The 23,036-nt window shown below is 43.1% G+C and overlaps 1 protein-coding gene across 1 annotated transcript in view; it reads left to right on the forward strand.

Annotated features, from left to right (window-relative positions):
* LOC144888477 (uncharacterized) overlaps positions 1–22,627 on the forward strand; it is a 43,900-nt gene extending 21,273 nt beyond the window's left edge. Inside the window, exons 3-4 of the mRNA XM_078766434.1 lie at positions 12,830–12,931; positions 22,239–22,627. Coding sequence (XP_078622560.1) covers positions 12,830–12,931; positions 22,239–22,426 — 290 coding nt within the window. The 3' untranslated portion in view covers positions 22,427–22,627. The remainder of the gene's footprint in view (positions 1–12,829; positions 12,932–22,238) is intronic.
* Positions 22,628–23,036: the final 409 nt, after the last annotated feature.

Below are 23,036 nucleotides of genomic sequence, written 5' to 3' on the forward strand. Positions count from 1 at the left end.
GTGTCTTGAGGCCTTGTACAGTGTGCACTGTACAACCTTGAGGCTTTGTTTTTCTCTCAGCGGTCCGTCGTTTGTGATCCAATAACTTTCGTTCTCTGTATTCCCAGGCTTTTCACCCATAGCCTACTTCCTTGTGTAAATCTCAACTCTAAAAAACAAAAAAAACAAAAAAAAAATTTCCTTCTCTGTTCTCATTCGTTTATTCATTCTTATTCGTTCGTTCGTTCTTCGACCACGTGTTTCTCCCCCATTTCCCCAGATAGTTTTCACTGTTAACCTTCAATGTTTACACTTTCCCATCAAGTTATGTATTCCGTCATATTTTATAACACCTTTTTCTTCTTCTTCTTTAAAAGGCTGCTTTCGACTTGCTCACCAAATCAATTCATCCCAAAAAAATATCCATCTCCTATAGTGCCTTTTTTCTACATTCCCTAAACTCTCCTGCACTCCATCCTCCATCCAGCGTCCTTAAACGTATTTTTAACTCGAAGGTCACAAGAAACTCATTTTGCAATAAATGTTCGTTTCCCATAAATCATACACTTTCTAAAATCCAATCTCACCCCTCCCCTCCAAATCTTCCCCATAACCCCTCCCCTCCAAGTCTTCCCCATCACCCCTCCCCTCCAAATCTTCCCCATCACCCATCCCTTTCAAATCTCCCCCCTTGCCCCCTCCCTCCTAAACTACCCCCTCACCCCTCCCTGCCAAGACGCCCCCTCGCCCCTCCCCTCCTAGACTCCTCCTTCACCCCTCCCCTCCAAATCTCCCCCATATCCCATCCCTTTCAAATCCCTCCCCTTGTCCCTTCCCTCCCAAACTCCCCCCTCACCCCTCCCCTTCAAATCTCCCCACCCTCATTGCTTCTCAATTTCCCCCCTCTCACTCCCCCTCCTCAAAGCGTCCTCCCCGCTTCTTCCCTCTTCCAACTCTCACCTCCAGCTCCCCCAACCTTCTGCCTCGCTCTTCCCCCTCCTCAAATAACACCTCATTGTGCCTCACCCAATCACCATCAAACCTTTTGTTCGCCCCATCCTTCCCTTTCTCCGAGCTATTCTGAAATCTCTGACACACCTTCAACAGCTCTCCCTACCTCTTCCACCTCTTCCACATCTTACCCTACCCCTCCTCCCCCCTGTTCTGTATCTGATGCTCCCCCTTCCTCTTCATTAACGGTATGGACCTCAAACATCCGGGGCCTTCGTTCAAACTTAACTGATCTCTCCATACAGGTTGCTTCTGTCAAACCAGACGTGATCTGCTTAACAGAAACTTTCCTCCTTTATGATGTCTCTGATTCCTTAGTATCTCTCCCGGGCTACTCCCTCCTCCGGTATGATAGACCTGAGCCTCGTCCTGGAGGTGGGGTTGCTATCTTTATCAAAAACTCTATTCCTCACTCGCCCTGCACTGCACTCTCTCCACCTCACCCCCAGGAATACCTCTGGCTACGGCTTCCCCTTCGCTCCCACCTCTTGTTCATATGTGTGTTGTACCGTCCACCAAACAGTGATGACTCCATCTACATGTCGCTGTCTGATAATATGGACCAACTTCTATCTACTCATCCCAACTCTCTCTTCCTCATATGTGGTGATTTCAACTGTCATCATGCCAGTTGGCTGGGTGTGGGTTCCTCTCTCACTAGCCATGGCTCCTCAGCAAAGGACTTCTGCGACTCACTAGGACTGACACAATCTGTCAATTTCCCGACCCGGATCTCAGTCAACGGAACATCTTCTCTTCTGGACTTGGTTATGACTAACTTCCCTGAAAATGTCTGCTGCTCTTCTTCTGCTCCAATCGGCTCATCTGATCATGTCCTTGTTAAAGTGGACATCTCTCTGACCATCCTCAGGGAGCCTGCTCAGCGTCGACGAGTCTGGCATTTCACTCAGGCCAACTGGCATGGTCTTCAAGCAGCCATCAATCATCTGGACTGGTCTCCCATCTCTACCACCTCTGACATCAACTCATCCTGGGAATTCTTCCAAAGTAAATTGCTCTCTCTCATGCACAGATTTATCCCATCTCGTCTTCAGTTGTCATACCCTTCCTCCCAACCATCGTACACGGAATCTTGTGGTGAGGCTGTTGCCCAGAAACAACTTGCCTTCATCTCCTGGAAAGCAAATCCAACGGAAGGAAATCTCATTTCCTTTCACAAAGCCCGAAACAAGTGTGTGTCCACCCTCAGGAGAGCCAGGAAACAATATCTCTCCGTTCTCAAGACCGAACTCTCTTATCTGTCTCCCTCTTCCAAATCCTGGTGGCATCTGGTCAAATCCGTTTCTGGTGTTTGTTCCCCCTCCATCCCCTCCCTTACCTCCAACGGCTACACAGCTGACTCCGCACGTGAAAAAGCTGAATGCCTCAACTCTGTGTTTGCCTCTAAATCTTGTGTCCCAAACCCATCCCTCTCTGTACCCAACATACCCAGTCGTACCCTGCTGCTCCTGGACTCCGTGTCCTTTCCTCCTGACAAGGTGGAAAAGTTTCTGTCAACCCTCGACTCTGATTCTGCAACTGGACCCGACGGCATCAGCCCACGGGTCCTAAAATCCTGCTCTGCCGCTCTATCTCACCCTCTCTCTGTTCTCTTCACCCTCTCTTTTGCTCAATGTCAACTGCGATCTGCTTGGAAATCAGCCAACATCACCGCTATGCACAAAAAAGGTGCAAAAACAGATCCTAGCAACTACAGACCAATCAGCCTTCTCCCAATTATCAGCAAAGTCATGGAATCCATCATTGCTTCGGATATGAAATCTTTCCTCTTCTCCAATGGCTTGATCTCTGATCATCAATTTGGTTTCAGACCAGGTCACTCTACTCTGGACATGCTGCTTCTGCTGTCTCAACAATGGATGGAGGTCCTCAATGCCAAACAGGAAATTGGAGCTGTCTCCCTCGACATATCACGTGCCTTCGACACGGTCTGGCACCCCGCTCTGCTCACCAAACTCTCCTCCTTTGGTATCCATGGAAATCTCCACGCATGGCTGGCGGACTTCCTCTCTAGTCGTCGTCAACGTGTGGCCCTGAATGGGTTTCTCTCATCTCCTCTTCCTGTTCAGGCTGGAGTTCCCCAAGGCAGTGTTCTGGGCCCCGTGCTTTTTCTGGTCTTCATCAATGATCTCTCTGACTCTCTTGAAAATCCTCTCTATCTCTTTGCTGATGACTCCACTCTCTGCCGCTCCATTCCTCTTCCCTCAGATCGGCAGTCTGCAGCCTCCTCACTCTCTGAAGACTTGGACAAAATCACAGACTGGTCAAACAAGTGGAACATGTCTTTCAATCCTGACAAATCTCACACTCTTACTATGTCTCTCCGAAAAGATCGACTGGATAACCCCCCCATCTACTTTCTCAACAATCCTCTCCAAGAAGTTCTGTCGCTCAAGCTTTTGGGTCTCACTATCTGCCATGATCCTTCTTGGGAAAACCACATTTCCAAGCTGGCCTCCAAAGCCAATCGCCGACTGGGCATCCTCCGTCGTGCGAAGTCCTTCCTCGGCACACCTGAGCTCCTCACCACATACAAGGCTTTCATCCGCAGCTCAATGGAATACTGTTCTCCCCTATGGGCCGGTGCTCCTGCCTCACACCTAGCTCGGCTTCACGCTGTTGAAACCAAAGCTTTCAGAATCATTGGAATCTCCCGTGATGAAGCTATCTCCGAGGGCCTTTCACTTACTCACCGCAGGCAGGTAGGTGGTCTTTCTGTCTTCTACCGACTCCTCTCCGGCCTTGCACCCCCAGCTCTCTCTGTGCTCTGTCCCCCAAATATTCCTACAGGTCGCACAAGATCTGCCAGCAACCCTCTGATGGTTAAACTGCCGAAATCTCGGCTCTCTGCTCACCTTCACTCTTTCATTCCTCTTTTCTCCCGCCTCTGGAACAAACTCCCTCACTCCCTTCAATCCCACTCCTCCCTCCAGGTCTTTAAAACAGCTGTTCACCACCATCTCTTATCTTCCCCCATCCAAAACCTTGATCTTTTCTACCCCCGCTAATTCACCCCAGATCCACCTTGTTTGAAATTCCAACTTCTTTCCTGGAAGTCCTGGCAGTGTCCATATGTTTTATACCTCTCCCACCGCCCCCTTCCCATGCCCCCCCCCCCCCAAAGCCCTCGCCCTCTCTCAGATTTCTCGATGTCTCCATGTCTCTCGGTCCCTGCTCTCAAATGCTGTGTTTGTGTCCTTCCCCCTCTCTCCCCATCTTGTCTACCGCTCCCGATGTTATATGTTTTATGTGTCGGTTTGTCTTTCTGTGTGATTAATGTTCGCTCTTTCACGAGCCTCGATCTTGTATACAAAAAAAAAAAGAAGAAAAAATATATATATATTTAATTTTTTATTAATTATTTATTTTATTAAACTTCTAAAAGATACATCTTCGGATGAAGCACTAGTGGTTTAGTTATGCTATTAGCCAATTGATTATGAAAATATTTTGTGATAATCTTTTATTGATTTTAATTATACAATTAATCAATCAATTAGTGTACACCTCTCCCTCCCAATGCAGCCTCAATGAGCTGCACTGCGGTATTTGCAGCATATTTAATTATTTGGCATGGGGCGGTGTACTTTGAATGGATGTGTACTTGTTTGTTTTCTTGTTTGTTTGTCCGGACGATATCTCAGCCATCCTTTGAGCTAGGAAGCTGAAATTTCGGCACAATAGTGAGCAAGTCCTTTCTCAAAAACGGTATTTTTTGTTTTTTGATTAATCAATAAATTGAGGAGTTATTTAATTATTAGCGATTAATTAAGTACTTATTTAATTAATCATAATTTCCTTTCTCTTCTGACCATTAACTCAGGCACCTTTTGAGTTAGGAAGCTGTTATTTGGACATGCCAATGACCAGGTGATTTGGCTGCAAAGGCTATTTTTGATTTATTAATTAATCAATTAATCGATTAATTATTTAATTATTCGATTAATGCCCAAAAATTTTTTTTTTTAAGTTACAGATTCTGATGAAATAGTGGTAGTTTATGTGTTCTCTGACCAAATTGATTGATAATTTAATTTTTTTATGATTATTATTTATTTATTTTCATTATTAATCATTTATTTATTTTCTTTCTCATTTGGCCAATATCTCAGGCACCTTTTGAGCTGGGAAGCTAATATTTGGACATGAGTGACCAAGTGATGTGGCTATCAAGGATATTTTTGATTTATTGATTAATCATTTCATCTATTAATTATTTATTGATTAATCGATTAATTATTTATTGAGTAATCAATTAATTATTTAATTTTTTATAAATGACCTATTTACTTAAATTTCTAAAAGATACATCTTCAGATGAAGCACTAGTGGTTTAGTTATGCGATTAGCCAATTGATTATGAAAATATTTTGTGATAATCTTTTATTGATTTTAATTATACAATTAATCAATCAATTAGTGTACACCTCTCCCTCCCAATGCAGCCTCAATGAGCTGCACTGCGGTATTGCCGGGCGCCGGAGGCGCCCCGGCAATGCCGCCCGCAGCATATTTAATTATTTGGCATGTGGCGGTGTACTTTGAATGTATCTGTACTTGTTTTTGATTCATTGATTAATCAATTAATCAATGTATCGATTAATTATTTAATTATTCGATTAATTACTAAAAAAAAATTTTTTCCCCCAGTTACAGATTCTGATGAAATGGTGGTGGTTTATGTGTTCTGTGACCGAATTGATTGATAATTTAATTTTTGAATGATTATTATTTATTTATTTTCATTATTAATCATTTATTTATTTTCTTTCTCATTTGGCCAATATCTCAGGCACCTTTTGAGCTGGGAAGCTAATATTTGGACATGAGTGACCAAGTGATGTGGCTATCAAGGATATTTTTGATTAATTGATTAATCATTTCATCGATTCATTATTTATTGATTAATCGATGAATTACTTATTGATTAATCAATTAATTATTTAATTTTTTATTAATGACTTATTTGATTAAATTTCTAAAAGATACATCTTCGGATGAAGCACAAGTGGTTTTGTTATGTTATTAGCCAATTGATTAAGAAAATATTTTGTGATAATCTTTTATTGATTTTAATTATACAATTAATCAATGAATTAGATGTACATCTCTCCTTCCCAATGCAGCCTCTATGAGCTGCACTGCGGTATTGCCGGGCGCCGGAGGCACCCCGGCAATGCCGCGCTGTAAGATATTTAATTATTTGGAAGGGGGGCGGTGTACTTTGAATGTATCTTTACTTGTTTGTTTGTTTGTCCGGGCGATATCTCAGCCATCCTTTGAGCTAGGAAGCTGAAATTTCGGCACAATAGTGAGCAAGTCCTTTGTCAAAAACGCTATTTTTTGTTTTTTGATTAATCAATTAATTGATGAGTTATTTAATTATTAGCGATTAATTAAGTACTTATTTAATTAATTAAATTTCTTTTCTCTTCTGACCATTAACTCAGGCACCTTTTGAGTTAGGAAGCTGATATTTGGACATGCCAATGACCAGGTGATTTGGCTGCAAAGGCTATTTTTGATTTATTAATTAATCAATTAATCGATTAATTATTTAATTATTTGATTAATGACCAAATTGTTTTGTTTTTTTTAAAGTTACAGATTCTGATGAAATGGTGGTGGTTTATGTGTTCTCTGACCGAATTGATTAATAATTTAATTTTTTATGATTATTATTTATGTATTTTCATTATTAATCATTTATTTGTCTTCTTTCTCATTTGGCCAATATCTCAAGCACCTTTTGAGCTCAGAAGCTAATATTTGGACATGAGTGACCAAGTGATGTGGCTATCAAGGATATTGTACACCGCTCCTTTCCTATGCCATCTCCAGGCATTGCAAATCGTCATTGCTGGGCACCGAAGGGGGCTCGGCAGTGACGCACGCTGAAAGAGAGTACTCAGTTTTCACTCTGGTTGTTTGTTTTCTTGCTTTCTTGTTTGTTTGTTTGTTTGTTTGTTTGTCCGGGCGATATCTCAGCCATCCTTTGAGATAGGAAGCTGAAATTTCGGGACAACAGTGAGCAAGTCCTTTGTCAAAAACAGTATTTTTTTGTTTTTTGATTAATCAATTAATTGAGTTATTTAATTATTAGCGATTAATGAAGTACTTATTTAATTAATCAAATTTCCTTTCTCTTCTGACCATTAACTCAGGCACCTTTTGAGTTAGGAAGCTGATATTTGGACATGCCAATGACCAGGTGATTTGGCTGCAAAGGCTATTTTTGATTTATTAATTAATCAATTAATCGATTAATTATTTAATTATTCGATTAATGACAAAAAAAACTTTTTTTTTTAAGTTACAGATTCTGATGAAATGGTGGTGGTTTATGTGTTCTGTGACCGAATTGATTAATAATTTAATTTTTTTATGATTATTGGCGCTGAGGAAGCGCCTTTAGCGATTGACTTCCAGCCAGTGTAACGCTAATTCCTGTCACAGGAATTCGGAGATCATATAAGTGGGCGTGGCAGTTCCTGATTGGTTCGTGTTGGGGAACGCCTTCTCGCTGCCGACGTGACGTAAATTCGCGCACGCGCACTGGTGATTGGCGCTGAGGAAGCGCCTTTAGCGATTGACTTCCAGCCAGTGTAACGCTAATTCCTGTCACAGGAATTCGGAGATCATATAAGTGGGCGTGGCAGTTCCTGATTGGTTCGTGTTGGGGAACGCCTTCTCGCTGCCGACGTGACGTAAATTCGCGCACGCGCACTGGTGAAGCTTACTCGATCTTACTCGATCCCATATTACATGTACTTTCATTGCATACAAATTATACTTCCTCCTAGAAATTCCAAGCCCGAACCTCAGCGCAATCCAAGAGGATTCACTTGTTATTTCTTTATTTTCACTATTAATCATTTACTTATTTTCTTTCTCATTTGGCCAATATCTCAGGCACCTTTTGAGCTCAGAAGCTAATATTTGGACATGAGTGACCAGGTGATGTGGCTATCAAGGATATTTTTGATTTATTGATTAATCATTTCATCTATTAATTATTTATTGATTAATCGATTAATTATTTATTGAGTAATCAATTAATTATTTAATTTTTTATAAATGACTTATTTAATAAAATTTCTAAAAGATACATCTTCGGATGAAGCACTAGTGGTTTAGTTATGCGATTAGCCAATTGATTATGAAAATATTTTGTGATAATCTTTTATTGATTTTAATTATACAATTAATCAATCAATTAGTGTACACCTCTCCCTCCCAATGCAGCCTCAATGAGCTGCACTGCGGTATTGCCGGGCGCCGGAGGTGCCCCGGCAATGCCGCGCTGCAGCATATTTAATTATTTGGCATGGGGCGGTGTACTTTGAATGTATGTGTACTTGTTTTTTATTTATTGATTAATCATTTAATCGATTAATTATTTAATTATTCAATGAATGACCTAATTAATTAATTTTTTAAGTTACAGATTCGGATGAAATGGTGGTGGTTTTCGCCACCTTTCGAGGCCATTTTTCCCTGCAGAGCAGGGGTTGGCCTTTTTCGGGCACCGTGGTCCCCTTTTTGAAGCAATGTTTATGGCCGGATGCCCTTCCTGCCACCAACCCTGTTAGTCGCCACTTGTGACACACAGGGAATTACCAGTGAACTGGTACTCAATTTGCCGACCTCGGAAGGATGACAGGCTGAGTCAACCCCCCTGGCGTTAATTCAGCGATCGACCGGGATTCAAACCCAGGATCCTAGGATTCCAAGCCGGCACCCTAACCACTAAGCCAACACCAGGCTTTATCAAGGATATTTTTGATTTATTGATAAATCATTTAATCGATTAATTATTTGTTGATTAATCGATTAATTATTTATTGATTAATCAATTAATTATTTAATTTTTTATTAATGGCCTATTTAATTACATTTCTAAAAGATACATCTTCGGATGAAGCACTAGTGGTTTAGTTATGCTATTAGCCAATTGATTAAGAAAATATTTTGTGATAATCTTTTATTGATTTAATTATACAATTAATCAATCAATTAGCGTACACCTCTCCTTCCCAATGCAGCCTCTATGAGCTGCACTGCGGAAATGCCGGGCGATGGAAGCGCCCCTATGCCGCGCTGTAGGATATTTAATTATTTGGCATGGGGGCGGTGTACTTTGAATGTATCTTTACTTGTTCATTTTGTTTCTTTGTCTCTTTACCTTTCCGACAATTTTCTTTTAAATTACTCAACCAGGGACGATAAAACCCATTTTGTTTTGAGGTCTTTATACAAGGGGTTCCGGTTGTATATATATTTTTCCATGAGGAATTTGTGTTTTTATTTTTGGTTTGTTTTTTTAAATCATCATCATATAATCTGTCTCATACTATGAGATAACGGAATCTTGCGAGATTGTGAATTAATGGTGTTCCTCAATTATTTACTCTTTATATTATTAAATGATTTAATTCAATTATTAGTGCCATTCATGGATATGCCTGGTTAGAATAGGTACACCGTATCCCTGCGTGTCGTAAGAGTTGACAAAGAGGGTTGGCGTCAGGAAGGGCATCCGGCCATAAAAACATTGCCTCAAAAAGAGAACCATGACAATTACAACTACATATGGGCAGGGTACAGCCCGAAGTGGTGATCGGTTTCTGAGGTTTGGGACATGGAATGTAGGGACAATGACAGGGAGATCAGGAGAAGTGGTGGAAGTATTGGTCAGAAGAAGAGTGGACATGTGTTGTGTGCAAGAGACGAGATGGAAGGGAAGTGGTGTGAGAATGGTGAAGGGTAGGCAGGGACAGAAATACAAGTTTGAGTGGCAAGGGTGCCCGGAGGGCATGAATGGTGTTGGTGTCCTGTTTTCTGAGGAGTTTGTAGACAGTGTGGTGAGTGTGACTAGAGTTAGTGATAGGTTGATGATGGTGAAAATGATGATTGGAAAGCTCTTGGTGAACGTCATCTCGGGATATGCTCCGCAGGTTGGTCGGGGCGATGAAGAGATAGACAAGTTCTGGTGTGCGATAGAGAAGCTGATGGAAAACGTGAAAGATGAGGAAGTTGTTGTGGTAGGAGGAGACCTAAATGGGCATGTGGGAAGGAGTATGGACGGTTTTGAGGGAGTTCATGGGGGTTACGGATATGGTGTGAGAAATGGAGAAGGTGAAAGGATTCTGGAGTTTGCTGATTAAGCTGATTTGTTGATTTGTAACACTCAGTTCCAGAAAGGGGATAATAAATTTGTTACATACACGTCAGGTGGGTCGACGACAACCGTTGGCTACCTGATGGTGCATAGGCGAGATAGGGGGCACCTCCGGGACACAAAGGTGATCCCGGGGGAGGAGGCTGTTTCACAGCACCACTTGGTTGTCTGCGACATAAGGGTGAAAGGTGCGAGGAGAGCTCGGCGGGTGAAGTACCAACCGAGAATGAAGGCGTGGAGGTTGAAAGAGGTGACAGTAAGGGAGGCAATAAAAGAGAGGCTGAGTAGGGTAGAGGATGATGTGGATGAGCTTGAACGTGGTTGGATGTCAATTAAATATAGTCTGTTGGGAGCCATTGGTGAGGTATGTGGATGGACAAAAGGACCACCGAGGCCCTCGGAAACATGGTGGTGGGATGATGAAGTTGGAAAGAGGATTGACGAGAAGAGGAAGAAGTTCAAGGAGTGGCAGAAGGCGAAGGGTACGGGAGCAGAAAAGCAGAGCATGAAAGTTATAAGGCAGCCAAGAAGGCTGCAAAGAAAGAGGTAGCAAAGGCGCAGGAGGCATGGAGGAAAATGTTCGGAGAACGCTTGGATTCGGAAGAGGGTCAGAGAGCGGTATTCAGGATTGCAAAGCAGATAGCGAAAGAGAGGTGTGATGTGATGGGGGTGAGTTGCTTGAAGGATGAAGTGGGACAAATCGTTGTGGACCCAGATGGAATTAAAAGAAGATGGAAAAGATATATGGAAATGCTGTTGAATACAGAGAATGAATGGGATGGCAACATAGAGAGTAACCCAGTTTTAGGACCGGCAGAGAAGATAACTGAGGAGGAAGTTGAGGAAGCGATAAAAGCAATGAAGAGTAGAAAAGCGGGAGGGCCGACGGGAGTTGTGGGAGATATGTTGAAGGAAGCAGGAAGTTGGGGTGTGAAGAGAATGACAGAGATCTGTAATCTGGTGGTGAAAGAAGGCTGCATTCCGGTGGATTGGGAACTGAGTACCCTCGTCCCTCTATAAAAGGGGAAAGGTGACCCTCTGGAGTGTGGCTCGTACCGAGCGATAACGTTATTGGAGCATGGAATGAAGGTATTGGAAAGGGTGTTGGAGAGGACGATAAGGAAGAAGGTGAAGATCGACGAAATGCAGTTTGGATTTATGCCAGGAAGAGGAACGACAGACGCGCTCTTTATTGTAAGGCAGTTGTAGGAGAAGTAAATGAAGAGGAAGAAGTTGTTTCTTGGGTTTGTTGATCTGGAGAAAGCATTCGATAGGGTTCCACGCGAAGTATTGACATGGGCATTCAGGAAGTTAGGAGTGGAGGAATGGTTGATCAGAGTAGTGATGGCAATGTACAAAAGAGCGCGCACAGCTGTAAGGACGAAGGACGGGAACAGTGGTTAGTTTGAGGTGAAGGTGGGAGTGCATCAGGGGTCGGTACTAAGTCCACTACTATTTGTAGCTGTGATGGAGGTGCTGGCTCAGAACGTAAAGGAGGGTTTACCATGGGAATTGTTGTATGCAGATGATCTGGTGTTGATTGCGGAAAGTATGGATGGACTGAAGGAAAAGATGAACAAGTGGAAGGAATGTATGGAGACAAAAGGTCTGAAGGTGAATATAGGAAAGACGAAGGTGATGGCAAGTGGTAAAGCATGTGGTGAGGTGGAAAGAACTGGGAAGTGGCCGTGTGCTGTGTGCAGGAAGGTGTCGGAGTGAACTCCATTCAATGTACAATGTGCACTGAGTGGGTTCATCAAAAATGTAGTGGTCTGAGAGGGTCATTAACCAGTGTGGCAGCTACATTCAAATGTAAGGTGTGCACAGAGGGAGCTGCAGATGGAGGAAATGTTGAGTTGGATCTTGGAGATGGCGTGAAGCTGGAAGGTGTGAAAACATTTTGCTACCTCGGAGACATGCTGAATGGAGAAGGTGGATCAGGCACAGCAACGGTTGATAGAGTGAGATGTGCATGGAAAAAGTTTCGGGAACTGAGTGGCGTGCTGATGAGGAGGGGAGTGTCGTTGAAGCTGAAGGGAAAGGTGTATGCTGCATGTCTGAGAAGTGTTATGATTTATGGGAGCGAGACATAGGTCATGAATGTAGAGCAGCAACGAAGGCTGGAAAGGGTGGAAATGCGAATGGTTCGGTGGATGTGCGGAGTATCGTTGAGAGAGAGGAAGACAAATGATGAATTGTGAAAGATGATGGGAATAGAGCCTGTGATTGATGCTGTGAAGAGGAACAGGTTGAGATGGTTTCGTCATGTGTTGAGGAAGGATAAAAGTGACTGGTTGAGAAGAGTGACGGAAATGAATGTAGAAGGAAGTAGAGGACGGGGAAGACCGAGAAAGACTTGGCTAAAGATGGTGGAAGAAGAAATGCGGGCAAGGGGGTTAACAAGGGGAGATGCAGAAAATAGGGCAAAATGGAGAAGATTGTCATGGGGACCGCAAGGCTAACCCCCGCTCTAGCAGGGAAAATGGCCTTAAAATGCATGTTGTTGTTGTATTCATGGATATGCCAGCAGTTGTACAAGACATTCAGAGAATTGAGAAATGATTTGGCATGGAGTTAAAATCTGTCTTAGCACCTCCCCACCCTCCTTCAACTTGCTTGTGTTCTTTGTATTTTCAGCTGCAGGATTGAAATGCTATGCTGATAGCCCCACTCAAGGAAAAACGATAATAACCTGCTCAGAAAGTGACTCTCCTTGTGGCACTGTAACGGCATCAGCCTGTAAGTATTTACTTATTTACTTTTATTTAGTGAGTGACATGAGATGTTGAAAGTAAATTCTATCACACATTTCCTGGCTGGTGATTGTAAGATTTTATTTTTGATCATCTACAATTATATTAAATTGAGTATAATTACCCTCCCCAGAGGAGAGGGTATTGCATTTGAGGGCACTTGTTACTTGGCAAAATAATATATTTTGTTTTTTGCAAGTATGTTGATCACTCCGGTTTGTATGTGTTTGTTTGTTTTTGTTTTTTGTTGGTTTGTGTGTTTGTCTGTCCGCTCACTTATACTTGCCTACATGTCACAGTTTTGAACCGATCTTCACGAAACCTCATCAAATGGTAGAGTTTGTTGTCCGACAAAATCCTATATATCTTTGAGGTCAAAAGGTCAACATAGGCCAAAGGTCAACGACTTTTTTTTGAATTTCTAAAATCCTCAATTTTCATCCGATTGACGTGAAATTTGAATGGTATTTTCATATCAGCAAACTGAATTCAACCACCAACTATTTTCTGAGGTCAACATTGGCCGAAGGTCAACCAAGTTTTTAAAATCTCTAAAACCTTCAATTTTCATCCGATTGACAGGAAATTTTCACCATAGGTGCATCTCCACCTGTGTAATTTTTTTTAATGATAATTATGACGTCCTAGGTCACGTGGTACAACAGCCATCTTGGAAAAACTATGCACCTCTATATCTCTGAAAACGTTGCATAGAAAAAATTGTGACATGGCTCATTGTAAAGAATTCTCCATGGGGAATAAAATATGTTAATGATGATGTCATAGGTTCCTCCATTATGTTGTCATGATTCCACAAGTACAAAACTTCATCCGATCAAGATGAAATTTCTTGAGTGTCATCTTGGGATAAATTGGTGGAGAAAAAAAATAGTGATGACGTCATTGGTCACGTGGTTCGGCCGCCATATTTATTTTGACAAAAAGCCTTAAAAACCACTAAAAACATGTCCTAACGAGGGTCTGCAATCTGATTGCTCTTTCTACGGCGTAGCCCATCGGGCAGAGCGGTCTAGAACAGTTTGTCCGTCTGTATGTATTGTTATGTTTGTGGGGTAGTGATATGTAGAGTCAGGTAGATTTGTATCGGTTGGTGCTCCGATGATCATGATAAGAACCATCACCATAGAATAAGTTTTGTTTAGCCGAATGTCGGAGTAAGGTGTATCTTCGTCCCTGTCACGAGGGGGCGGGGCATGTTATTTAGCTTAGGGAATAAGGATAAATTATCCCTTGTACGTCTTACCCTTGGTGATTTATCCTTTGTCCCTTTTGGCACCACACCATAGACATGAGTTAGAATTGCCCATTAAACCACACATAACAATAAAAACCAACCGGAAGCCAGACATCAACACCAAGGGCTAACAATCCCGCCTGGCAGGCACACATCCCTCAGGCTGGCCGAGAGCTATGCCCAGAAGGACAGTGATTGGGCAGGAGTTGACCAACAGGAAGGCCGGGGTAAGAAGGGACTCGCTGATTGGCCAGGGCGGAACAAGAAGGCACCGACTGATTGGGAGAGAGAAGGGCGAGCAAGAAGCGGCGCGCTGATTGGTGGAGAGCTGAGGAGGTAGTGGTGGCCTGCGGGCTGATTGGTGGAAAAGCGCCGATGACGTCACGACCCGACGTTAAAAGAACTCTCAGACCGACATTTTCTCTCTTGCCCTCTCTTGCCTTCTCTTCTTCTCGCTCTTGTTTTTTTTTGCCCGACCTCTTGCTCCCTTGATTCTTCTCCCTCGCGCGATTGTGCTTGGACCGACCCTGTTCAGAGACGCCATCGGAGACGTACAGAGGCTGCAGGAACAGCCGCGGACCGGGAACTGCGGTTCTCCGTGTGTGGACGAGTGTACGAGCGCTGCAGCGCGAACGGGCGCAACAAGGCCTGGTTCCAGCCAACTCGCGTGCAACGCCGGACCCATTCACAGAGACTGACGAGATCCCTCAAGCCGATCTGATCTGAGATCTGAGACCACACATCTTTATTTTATCCAACGTTCTTTTATCCCTTTGTCTGTGTTTAAGTCTGGTTTGGAGGATCCCGTTTATGAATTTAGTTTATCATCGCGTTTCTTGTTATCGGCATTTCTTTTAATAACCCCTTTTGTTATTTTTGTACATTTCTAAATCCGTGTTTGTTTGAGTTTATTTTCCACAGGTTTGAGGACTGCAGTGGGACCACAGGTAAGCTCTTCAGCTTCCTCTTCTTCTCTTCTTCCTCCTGCGCATATATAGTAAAATCCGCATTTGATCATCGCCTTCGGAGTTAAAAGCTTGCTTTGGCAATCCGTGATCCCTGCGGTGTTCACCTGGGGAATCACACGACAGTATGTATGTAGTTATGTATGTATGTATGTATGTATGTATGTATGTATGTATGTATGTATGTATGTCCCCTCAAACGGAAAACCAATCAGAGGTGAGAATCTGTATGTATGTATTTCTGTATGTCCCCTCAAACGTATAGCAATCAGAGGTGAGAATCTGGTCACATGACAGGGTGATGTGATTACATCTGATGTCATTACGGCGATGCTGCAGCTGACTCTCCACGCACCGCTATTTTGATTTATATGCCGTTCATGCCGAACCTGTCATATATCACAATCGCCATGCTCTACCTTTACGTTTTTCATTCAGAGTGAAACACAAACAAACCGATTGTTAAAATGACCATCAAATATCGAAAGCATCGGCGTTACGTCTCTTCCAACAATATGGACGTATAGGCCTTTGGCGTTATGACTCACGGTCCGCTTCAGACAAATTAAACCCAGGTTTCTTAATACAGTGGTATCGTTTCAGTCGTATCATTTTCGTAATAATAATCATATTATAGTAAATATAACCATACCACTTTAATCTCAATGTCGTGAATGGAAAGTTGATGGATTGAAGCGGTGTAACCGTGGACGTAAGGAATTCACCTCGGTTTTTTAAAAATAATATAATTTTCGTGATAGTAACATAACGTTATTATTATAGTAAATCTAATCGTAACACTAATCCCTTTGTAGTGACTGCAACGTACTGGAGGTTAAATATATCTTCTTCCTATGTCTTATTTTTATTATTATATGATATTTATATACACAAAAGAAAGTTTTTGTTTGTTTGTTTTTTGTTTGTCTGCATGCGCTAATCTCCTGAACGGTGAAAGATAGGAGGAAACCTCTGAAACAAAAAATATCTGGACGGGCCCTGGGAAGGTTATAGACGAGGTGGCGAGGCCGGTCAAGGCCGCCTCGGCCGGGCTGGACCCATTTGGCAGCAAATCTTCTTCTTCTTTCAAAATTCTCTTGAAGTACAACTTATGCACTTAATAGGAATATGTGACTGATTGTAACACACGCTTTCAAAATTCTCTCTCGCGGGGCCCGACAGAAGAAAGAACAAGGATTCGCTGAGCACTGACTGATACTGGGATCGCGTCAGACCTATGCACAGAAGATTAAATTCATTCAAAAAGAACCCAGGCAACGCTGGGTGCATTCAGCTAGTATCTTATATATTGTTGTGGTTTTGCAATAAAGAACACCTCCTCTAGTTAATTACACGACAACATGTAGCCTGCATTAGTCAGTTATTTCTTATTAAATGTAAAGATAAGCTCCCTTCCCATTGTGTAGTAATTAAAGCAAATATGCGTTGAGTTTAGGCAGGATTTCAAACCTTTGTATAGTTGAAGGAAGATGTTGAATCATGTGCAAGGAGGTGTGGCTACAAGCACAGTCTACATGATCAACCGCGACTGTGGTACAACAACAACAACAACAACAACCGCCCACGTCACCAGTAGGTAACCAATGAGAGATCGTGGACACGCAAACAACCAATGAGAGATCGTGGACACGCAAACAACCAATGAGAGGTTGTGGACACGTAAACAACCAATCAGGTCTGGACTCTTCCCCAGCAAACTTCGCCAGCAATCTAACAGTGTTGCCGTGGAACATTCTAGAAAGCTTTTCCACCCGATATAAAACCCATGTCCATTGCTCTCGCTGCCCTCTCTCGCCGTGGTCCTTCGAGCTGGCTATTCTCCGTGCTGGTTCGTCCTTCCTGCACTCGACCTTCGTTCCTCGTGGTGCTTCATCCGACCTGGGTCATCGCCTGCGCTGAATCGTTCCCCAACCTGGTCCGTCGTTCGTGCTGACTTTGATGCGGCGGCTCGTCCTGCGGACTTTCTGCAAGCTGCGCGTCCTGAACGGCCCGGGAGCTGCGCACGAAAGCTGGTGAACCCAAGTCCGCAGCTGCACGTTGCTCGGTACGAGTTTAACCTGTGCGATGCATTGCCAGTGTGTGTGTGCTCAAGGCGCCTGTCGGGATTTAGATAGGTAAGAATTGATGTCTGCCTCTTGTCCTTTTTCTGTGAATTATAAATAAAAGACGTGTACATTTTTGTTTCCTTTCATCTTGTTCGTGTACATCTTTTCCCCCATTGGCCCAGCATAGTCTGAACCGAATTTGGCTTTAATTAGGTCCAGAAATCACGCAACATAACCGGGATTCACACCAGCGTAAAAACCGCTCGGCGCACTCGATTGGAATAAGGTGTGAAATCGCGAGAAATGGGTTCATTTCCCGGTCTTTCTAACCATGTGGTCTTGAAGGTATTTGGGTAGTGACCAATAACCCTTCACCCGTGGTTGGGGGATTGGCATTTGAAGTTGCTTAGCAACCTGTCGACCGCGAGTTTAGGCGCGATTGACGACCCCGTGGATCCAGTGTCTGTGGGGGGAAGCGGGGTCTTCACCCTCCCCGCCCCCCCCCCATCCCCCCCCCTTCCCCTCCCTTAGTACATCGACAGAACCGGGAATCCGCAACAATATCATTACCTTTTTAAACAGCATTTAACATGTGATTGCCTTTTCAAACAACATTTAACATATGATTACCTTTTTAAACAGCATTTAACATATGATTGCCTTTTCAAACAACATTTAACATATGATTACCTTTTTAAACAGCATTTAACATATGATTACCTTTTTAAACAGCATTTAACATATTATTACCTTTTTAAACAACATTTAACATATGATTACCTTTTTAAACAGCATTTAACATATGATTACCTTTTTAAACAATATTTAACATATGATTACCTTTTTACAACAGCATTTAACATGTGATTGCCTTTTCAAACAACATTTAACATATGATTACCTTTTTAAACAGCATTTAACATATGATTACCTTTTTAAACAACATTTAACATATGATTACCTTTTTAAACAGCATTTAACATATGATTACCTTTTTTAACAGCATCTAACAAATGATTACTTTTTTCAACAGCATTTAGCATTTCATTACCTTTTTAAACAGAATTTAGCATATGATTACCTTTTTAAACAGCATTTAACATATTGTCGTGTTCACCGGGATTAACACCCCCGGTGATGGATGGCCAACCGAGCTTTAACTCTGAGGCATTCACTCAAACTATGGTGGTGTTGTTATCTCTTCAGCATGCGTGAGGGTGGAGGGTGACGAGGCTTACCTGTGCAGGTTTCACTTGGGCGTCCTCGAACCCACGACAATTAAACAAGACAGACGAGAAATTGAAAATGTACAAATAACGCGTTTAATGAAAACAAGCGTTACGGCTAGGTCCCCCGTCGGGGAAGCGATGTGAGTTGACAAAGTGGAAGACGCAGAAAACATGCTATGATATGATATTTCGCTCACAAGGTTCAGACATATATATGGTGGCGGCCATCTTGGATTTTGACGTGGTGACCCAATTTTCAATAGCGTTCTTCCTTATGCCTAGATACACCCACACACCAGATTAGAAGTTGGTACTTCGCTTATTTTTCAAGATATTCCGCTCACAGTGATATTCCGCTCGCTTTATGGGAGCTAGACATGGGTAATGAACGTAGAGCAGCAACAAAGGTTGGAAAGGATGGAAATGCGAATGGTTCGATGGATGTGCAGAGTATCGTTGAGAGAGAGGAAGACAAATGATGAATTGCGAAAAATGATGGGAATAGAGCCTGTGATTGATGCTGTGAAGAGGAACAGGTTGAGATGGTTTGGTCATGTGTTGAGGAAGGATGAAAGTGACTGGTTGAGAAGAGTGATGGAAATGAATGTAGAAGGAAGTAGAGGATGGGGAAGACCGAGAAAGACTTGGCTAAAGATGGTGGAAGAAGAAATGCGGGCAAGGGGGTTAACAAGGAGAGATGCAGAAAATAGGGCAAGATGGAGAAGATTGTCATGGGGACCGCAAGGCTAACCCCCGCTCTAGCAGGGAAAATTGCCTTAAAATGCATGTTGTTGTTGTTGTGTATATTCCGCTCACAAGGTTCAGACATATATATGGTGGCGGCCATCTTGGATTTTGACGTGGCGACCCAATTTTCAATAGCGTTCTTCCTTATGCCTAGATACACCCACACACCAGATTAGAGGTTGGTACTTCGCTTATTTTTCAAGATATTCCGCTCACAATGTTCAGCCATACATGGCGGTGGCCATCTTGGATTTTGATCTGGCGGCCCAATTTTCAATAGGGTTCTTCCTTATGCCTAGATACACCCACACACCAGATTAGAAGCTGGTACTTTACTTATTTTTAAAGATATTTTGCTCACAAGGTTCAGACATATATATGGTGGCGGCCATCTTGGATTTTGACGTGGCGACCCAATTTTCAATAGCGTTCTTCCTTGTGCCTAGATACACCCACACACCAGATTAAAAGTTGGTACTTCGCTTATTTTTCAAGATATTCCGCTCACAAGGTTCAGACATATATGGCATCAGACATACATGGCAGTGGCCATCTTGGATTTTGACGTGGGTTGCACCCACACACCAAATTCGAATGTGGTCCTTCGCTTACGCACGCACACCCGCACACACGGATGGACAGACGGACGGACACACGGACGGAGGGGAAAACCATAGTCCCCCTTTCGCTCCGTGGTGCGACGGGGGACAATAATTGCAATACCATGAAAGGAATGACACTAAATTCCTAATTGGGGTGCCCCCCAACGGACTCAAATACAGACACAGGGAGAAATAAATGAAAGTAATAATTGTGTGTGGTGTGTTTTCCTGCACTCCGCTGGCGTCCTTGACCGTCCGGGGTCGTCACAGGTCCCACGTCCCTGCACGGGAAAACAGGCCTTCGCGCGAAGTCGCTTTACCCCGCCAGCCGCCACTGTGAAACGAACAGGCCTTCACTCCTTCCTTGCCGTCCCACGCTCCACAAATCGCCAAATTCTCTCACGCGCACACACACCACGGAACACCGCGTTACAAAGCCAGCACCACCGAGATCAGAGAAAAGGATGCGTCCGCCCCTTCACGCAGCCAGGAACAGAGCAAGCGCGCGAATGCCACCGCAAAGAGTGAGCACGAACTGCGACCGCACGCGATGGATGTCTGAACCAAGAGAGAGAAAATGTGACTGCTCGCTATGTGTGACTGCCTCTCCAATGTCAGACCCAAGAGAGGGAAAATGGCGGAACGTGTCCTTTTTACTCCTCGGTCTGTCTCAAACGTTCTATGATGACGTCCGCGCACGCTCCAGTCAGCGAGTGCCATTGCAGCAGTCCATCGCCCTGACCAATTATCACCCCTCGGGGCGGGGCCCCTCCCGCCGTCCTTGGGCGATGACTCGGCTGGTGGCATCAGCGGTAGTGTTCGAATGTCCGGATCCGGTATCTTTATATGGTGTATTTAGTGTAGGTGCAGAATGCATGGCTGGTGTTGCATGTGTCGTAAGGAACAAAGGGGAAACCACAGAGGCAATTTACATACAGGGAATTATTCCTTCTACCCTAACTAATTAACATAGCTCCACCCCTTGTATGGTGACAAATATACACTTATGCCAAACACACGGAGCTGACTTATTTACATCAAGGTGTTCTCACACGACATTTGGAGCATGGTAATCTCTACACTTCTACCTGGACTAAGGTATTCCATTGCCTACCCCCATAAACGTAACAATATGATTACCTTTTTAAACAGTCGCCACTGCTGTTTAACACTCTGCTCCTATTGTGACCTTTATTCGATACATAACCCAGCCTGGTGTTGGCTTAGCGGTTAGGGTGCCGGCTTGGGATCCCAGGATCCTGGGTTCGAATCCCGGTCGATCGCTAAATTAACACCAGGGGGGTTGACTCAGCCTGTCATCCTTCCGAGGTCGGCAAATTGAGTACCAGCTTGCTGGGATGAATGATCCCGGTGTGTACCCCGGCTTAGAATAGGTACACCGTATCCCTGCGCATCGTAAGAGCGTGACCAAGGGTTGGCGTCAGGAAGGGCATCCGGCCATAAAAACATTGCCTCAAACAGGGAACCATGATTGTCATGGGGCCCGCAAGGCTAACCCCTAGGGTGGTCCAAAAAACATCGATCTCTCCGATTTTGATGCTATACTGGATTATTGTTAGAAATGGTCTAAAACATTCACCCACCAAATATTTTCGCTCAATTCCATCTCGAAACTCATACACACTTCAATTGAAATATGGCGTTTTTCACCAAATTTGGCTAAATGAGAACAATCCAATAGCAACCTAGGTGGAAAAAGTACATGCACTTTCGTACAAAAAGTACATGTACTAAGCCATTTTGTGGTTCATGACTTTTTGCATGCGCTTGCGCCTGTGAGTGTGAAATCATCATGGTCGAAACATGTTTGACAATGCTTGAAACATGTTTGAAACATGTTCATACATGTCTGACTCATGTTTCAACCATGAGGACTTCACAGGGGTATGTACCATCAATGACATTATTTAGGAAAAAAATATTTCTAAAGTCTTTGTAAGCCTCTCAACATGGACGATTTTCATTAAAATTGACCAAAATGACAAATTTATATGTTGAGTGTGTATGAGTTTATAGATGACTCAGATGCAAAATATTTTTTGGGTGAATGATTTAGACCATTTCTAACAATAATCCAATAGAGCATCAAAATCCAGATTAAAAAAAGTGATTTATTTTGCATTTTTGGACCACCCTACTAACCCCCGGCTCTAGCGGGGAAAATGGCCTTAAAACGATCATTCATTCGATACATAACCCCATGTTTCTATCAGGAGCAAGTGTGCTCGTGTTTTTGAAAATAAATGGAATTTCTCATGATTCATTCTGTGAAGGTAGAAATGTAAATCATTCTGTGAACTCTGAGTCATCCAGAGCTGCTGTTCTAATTACCTGAAATGTTAGTGTTTGTAAATTTATTTAACTAGATATTCTTCAGTCAATAACTTGTGTTTCTCCTCAACCAACAGATGGACAACGTGCATCAGTGAGGATGTGCATCGAAAAAACGGAGTGTGACATTCCATCACCAATTCCCGCTGTGGAAATTGAATGCTGTTACACGGATCTCTGCAACAGCGCCGGGAAACTTCCTTCCTCCAGCGTCCTCATGATCTTTACAATGTCCATCTCATTGATGCTCACTTACATCATGTAGAGACCTTGCGACACATACTATTTTCCTTGATGAATTTGTGTTGGATGGAAAATTATGCAATTGGTGTTGGATGGAATTTCCTGTTTTGTGAGAATAATATGTGCAGTTGGGTGCAAAAGTACGAGTCCAGAAGGAAATGTATTAATGGAGATGTGATGATAAAATAAACGAGAAGGGCACTCGGGAGAGCACATACCTCCACCAGGCTGAACAGTTTACATTTTGTATCCACTGATAGGCCGGATCTGAATCCGTACCTGAACTAAAATCGAATCGGCTTGTTCTCGACACCTCACCAACTCATCCACCAAGTTTATTTGTCATAACTCAGCCACAACCTTTTAAGATATTGTCCTATATGTCATTTTCACGCCATCTCTCAACGGTGAACTTTAAAATATATCGTATCCGGATCTGGATCTTCATCAAAATCTAACCAATTCGTCCTTGTCAAACACTACAACTCTGAGATATCCTGCTCACAGACAAAGAGACAGGGGTGAAAACAACCACCGTACACCTTTGTGGTGGAGGTAATATAATGTGAAACCAAAAGCACTTTAAAGATATTTCCAAGAACTCTTAAGGCTATTGAACACTTCTTCTCCTC

This window comes from Myxine glutinosa, chromosome 12 (genome assembly GCF_964187855.1).
Source record: "Myxine glutinosa chromosome 12, kmMyxGlut1.1, whole genome shotgun sequence".
Lineage (NCBI taxonomy): Eukaryota > Metazoa > Chordata > Myxini > Myxiniformes > Myxinidae > Myxine > Myxine glutinosa.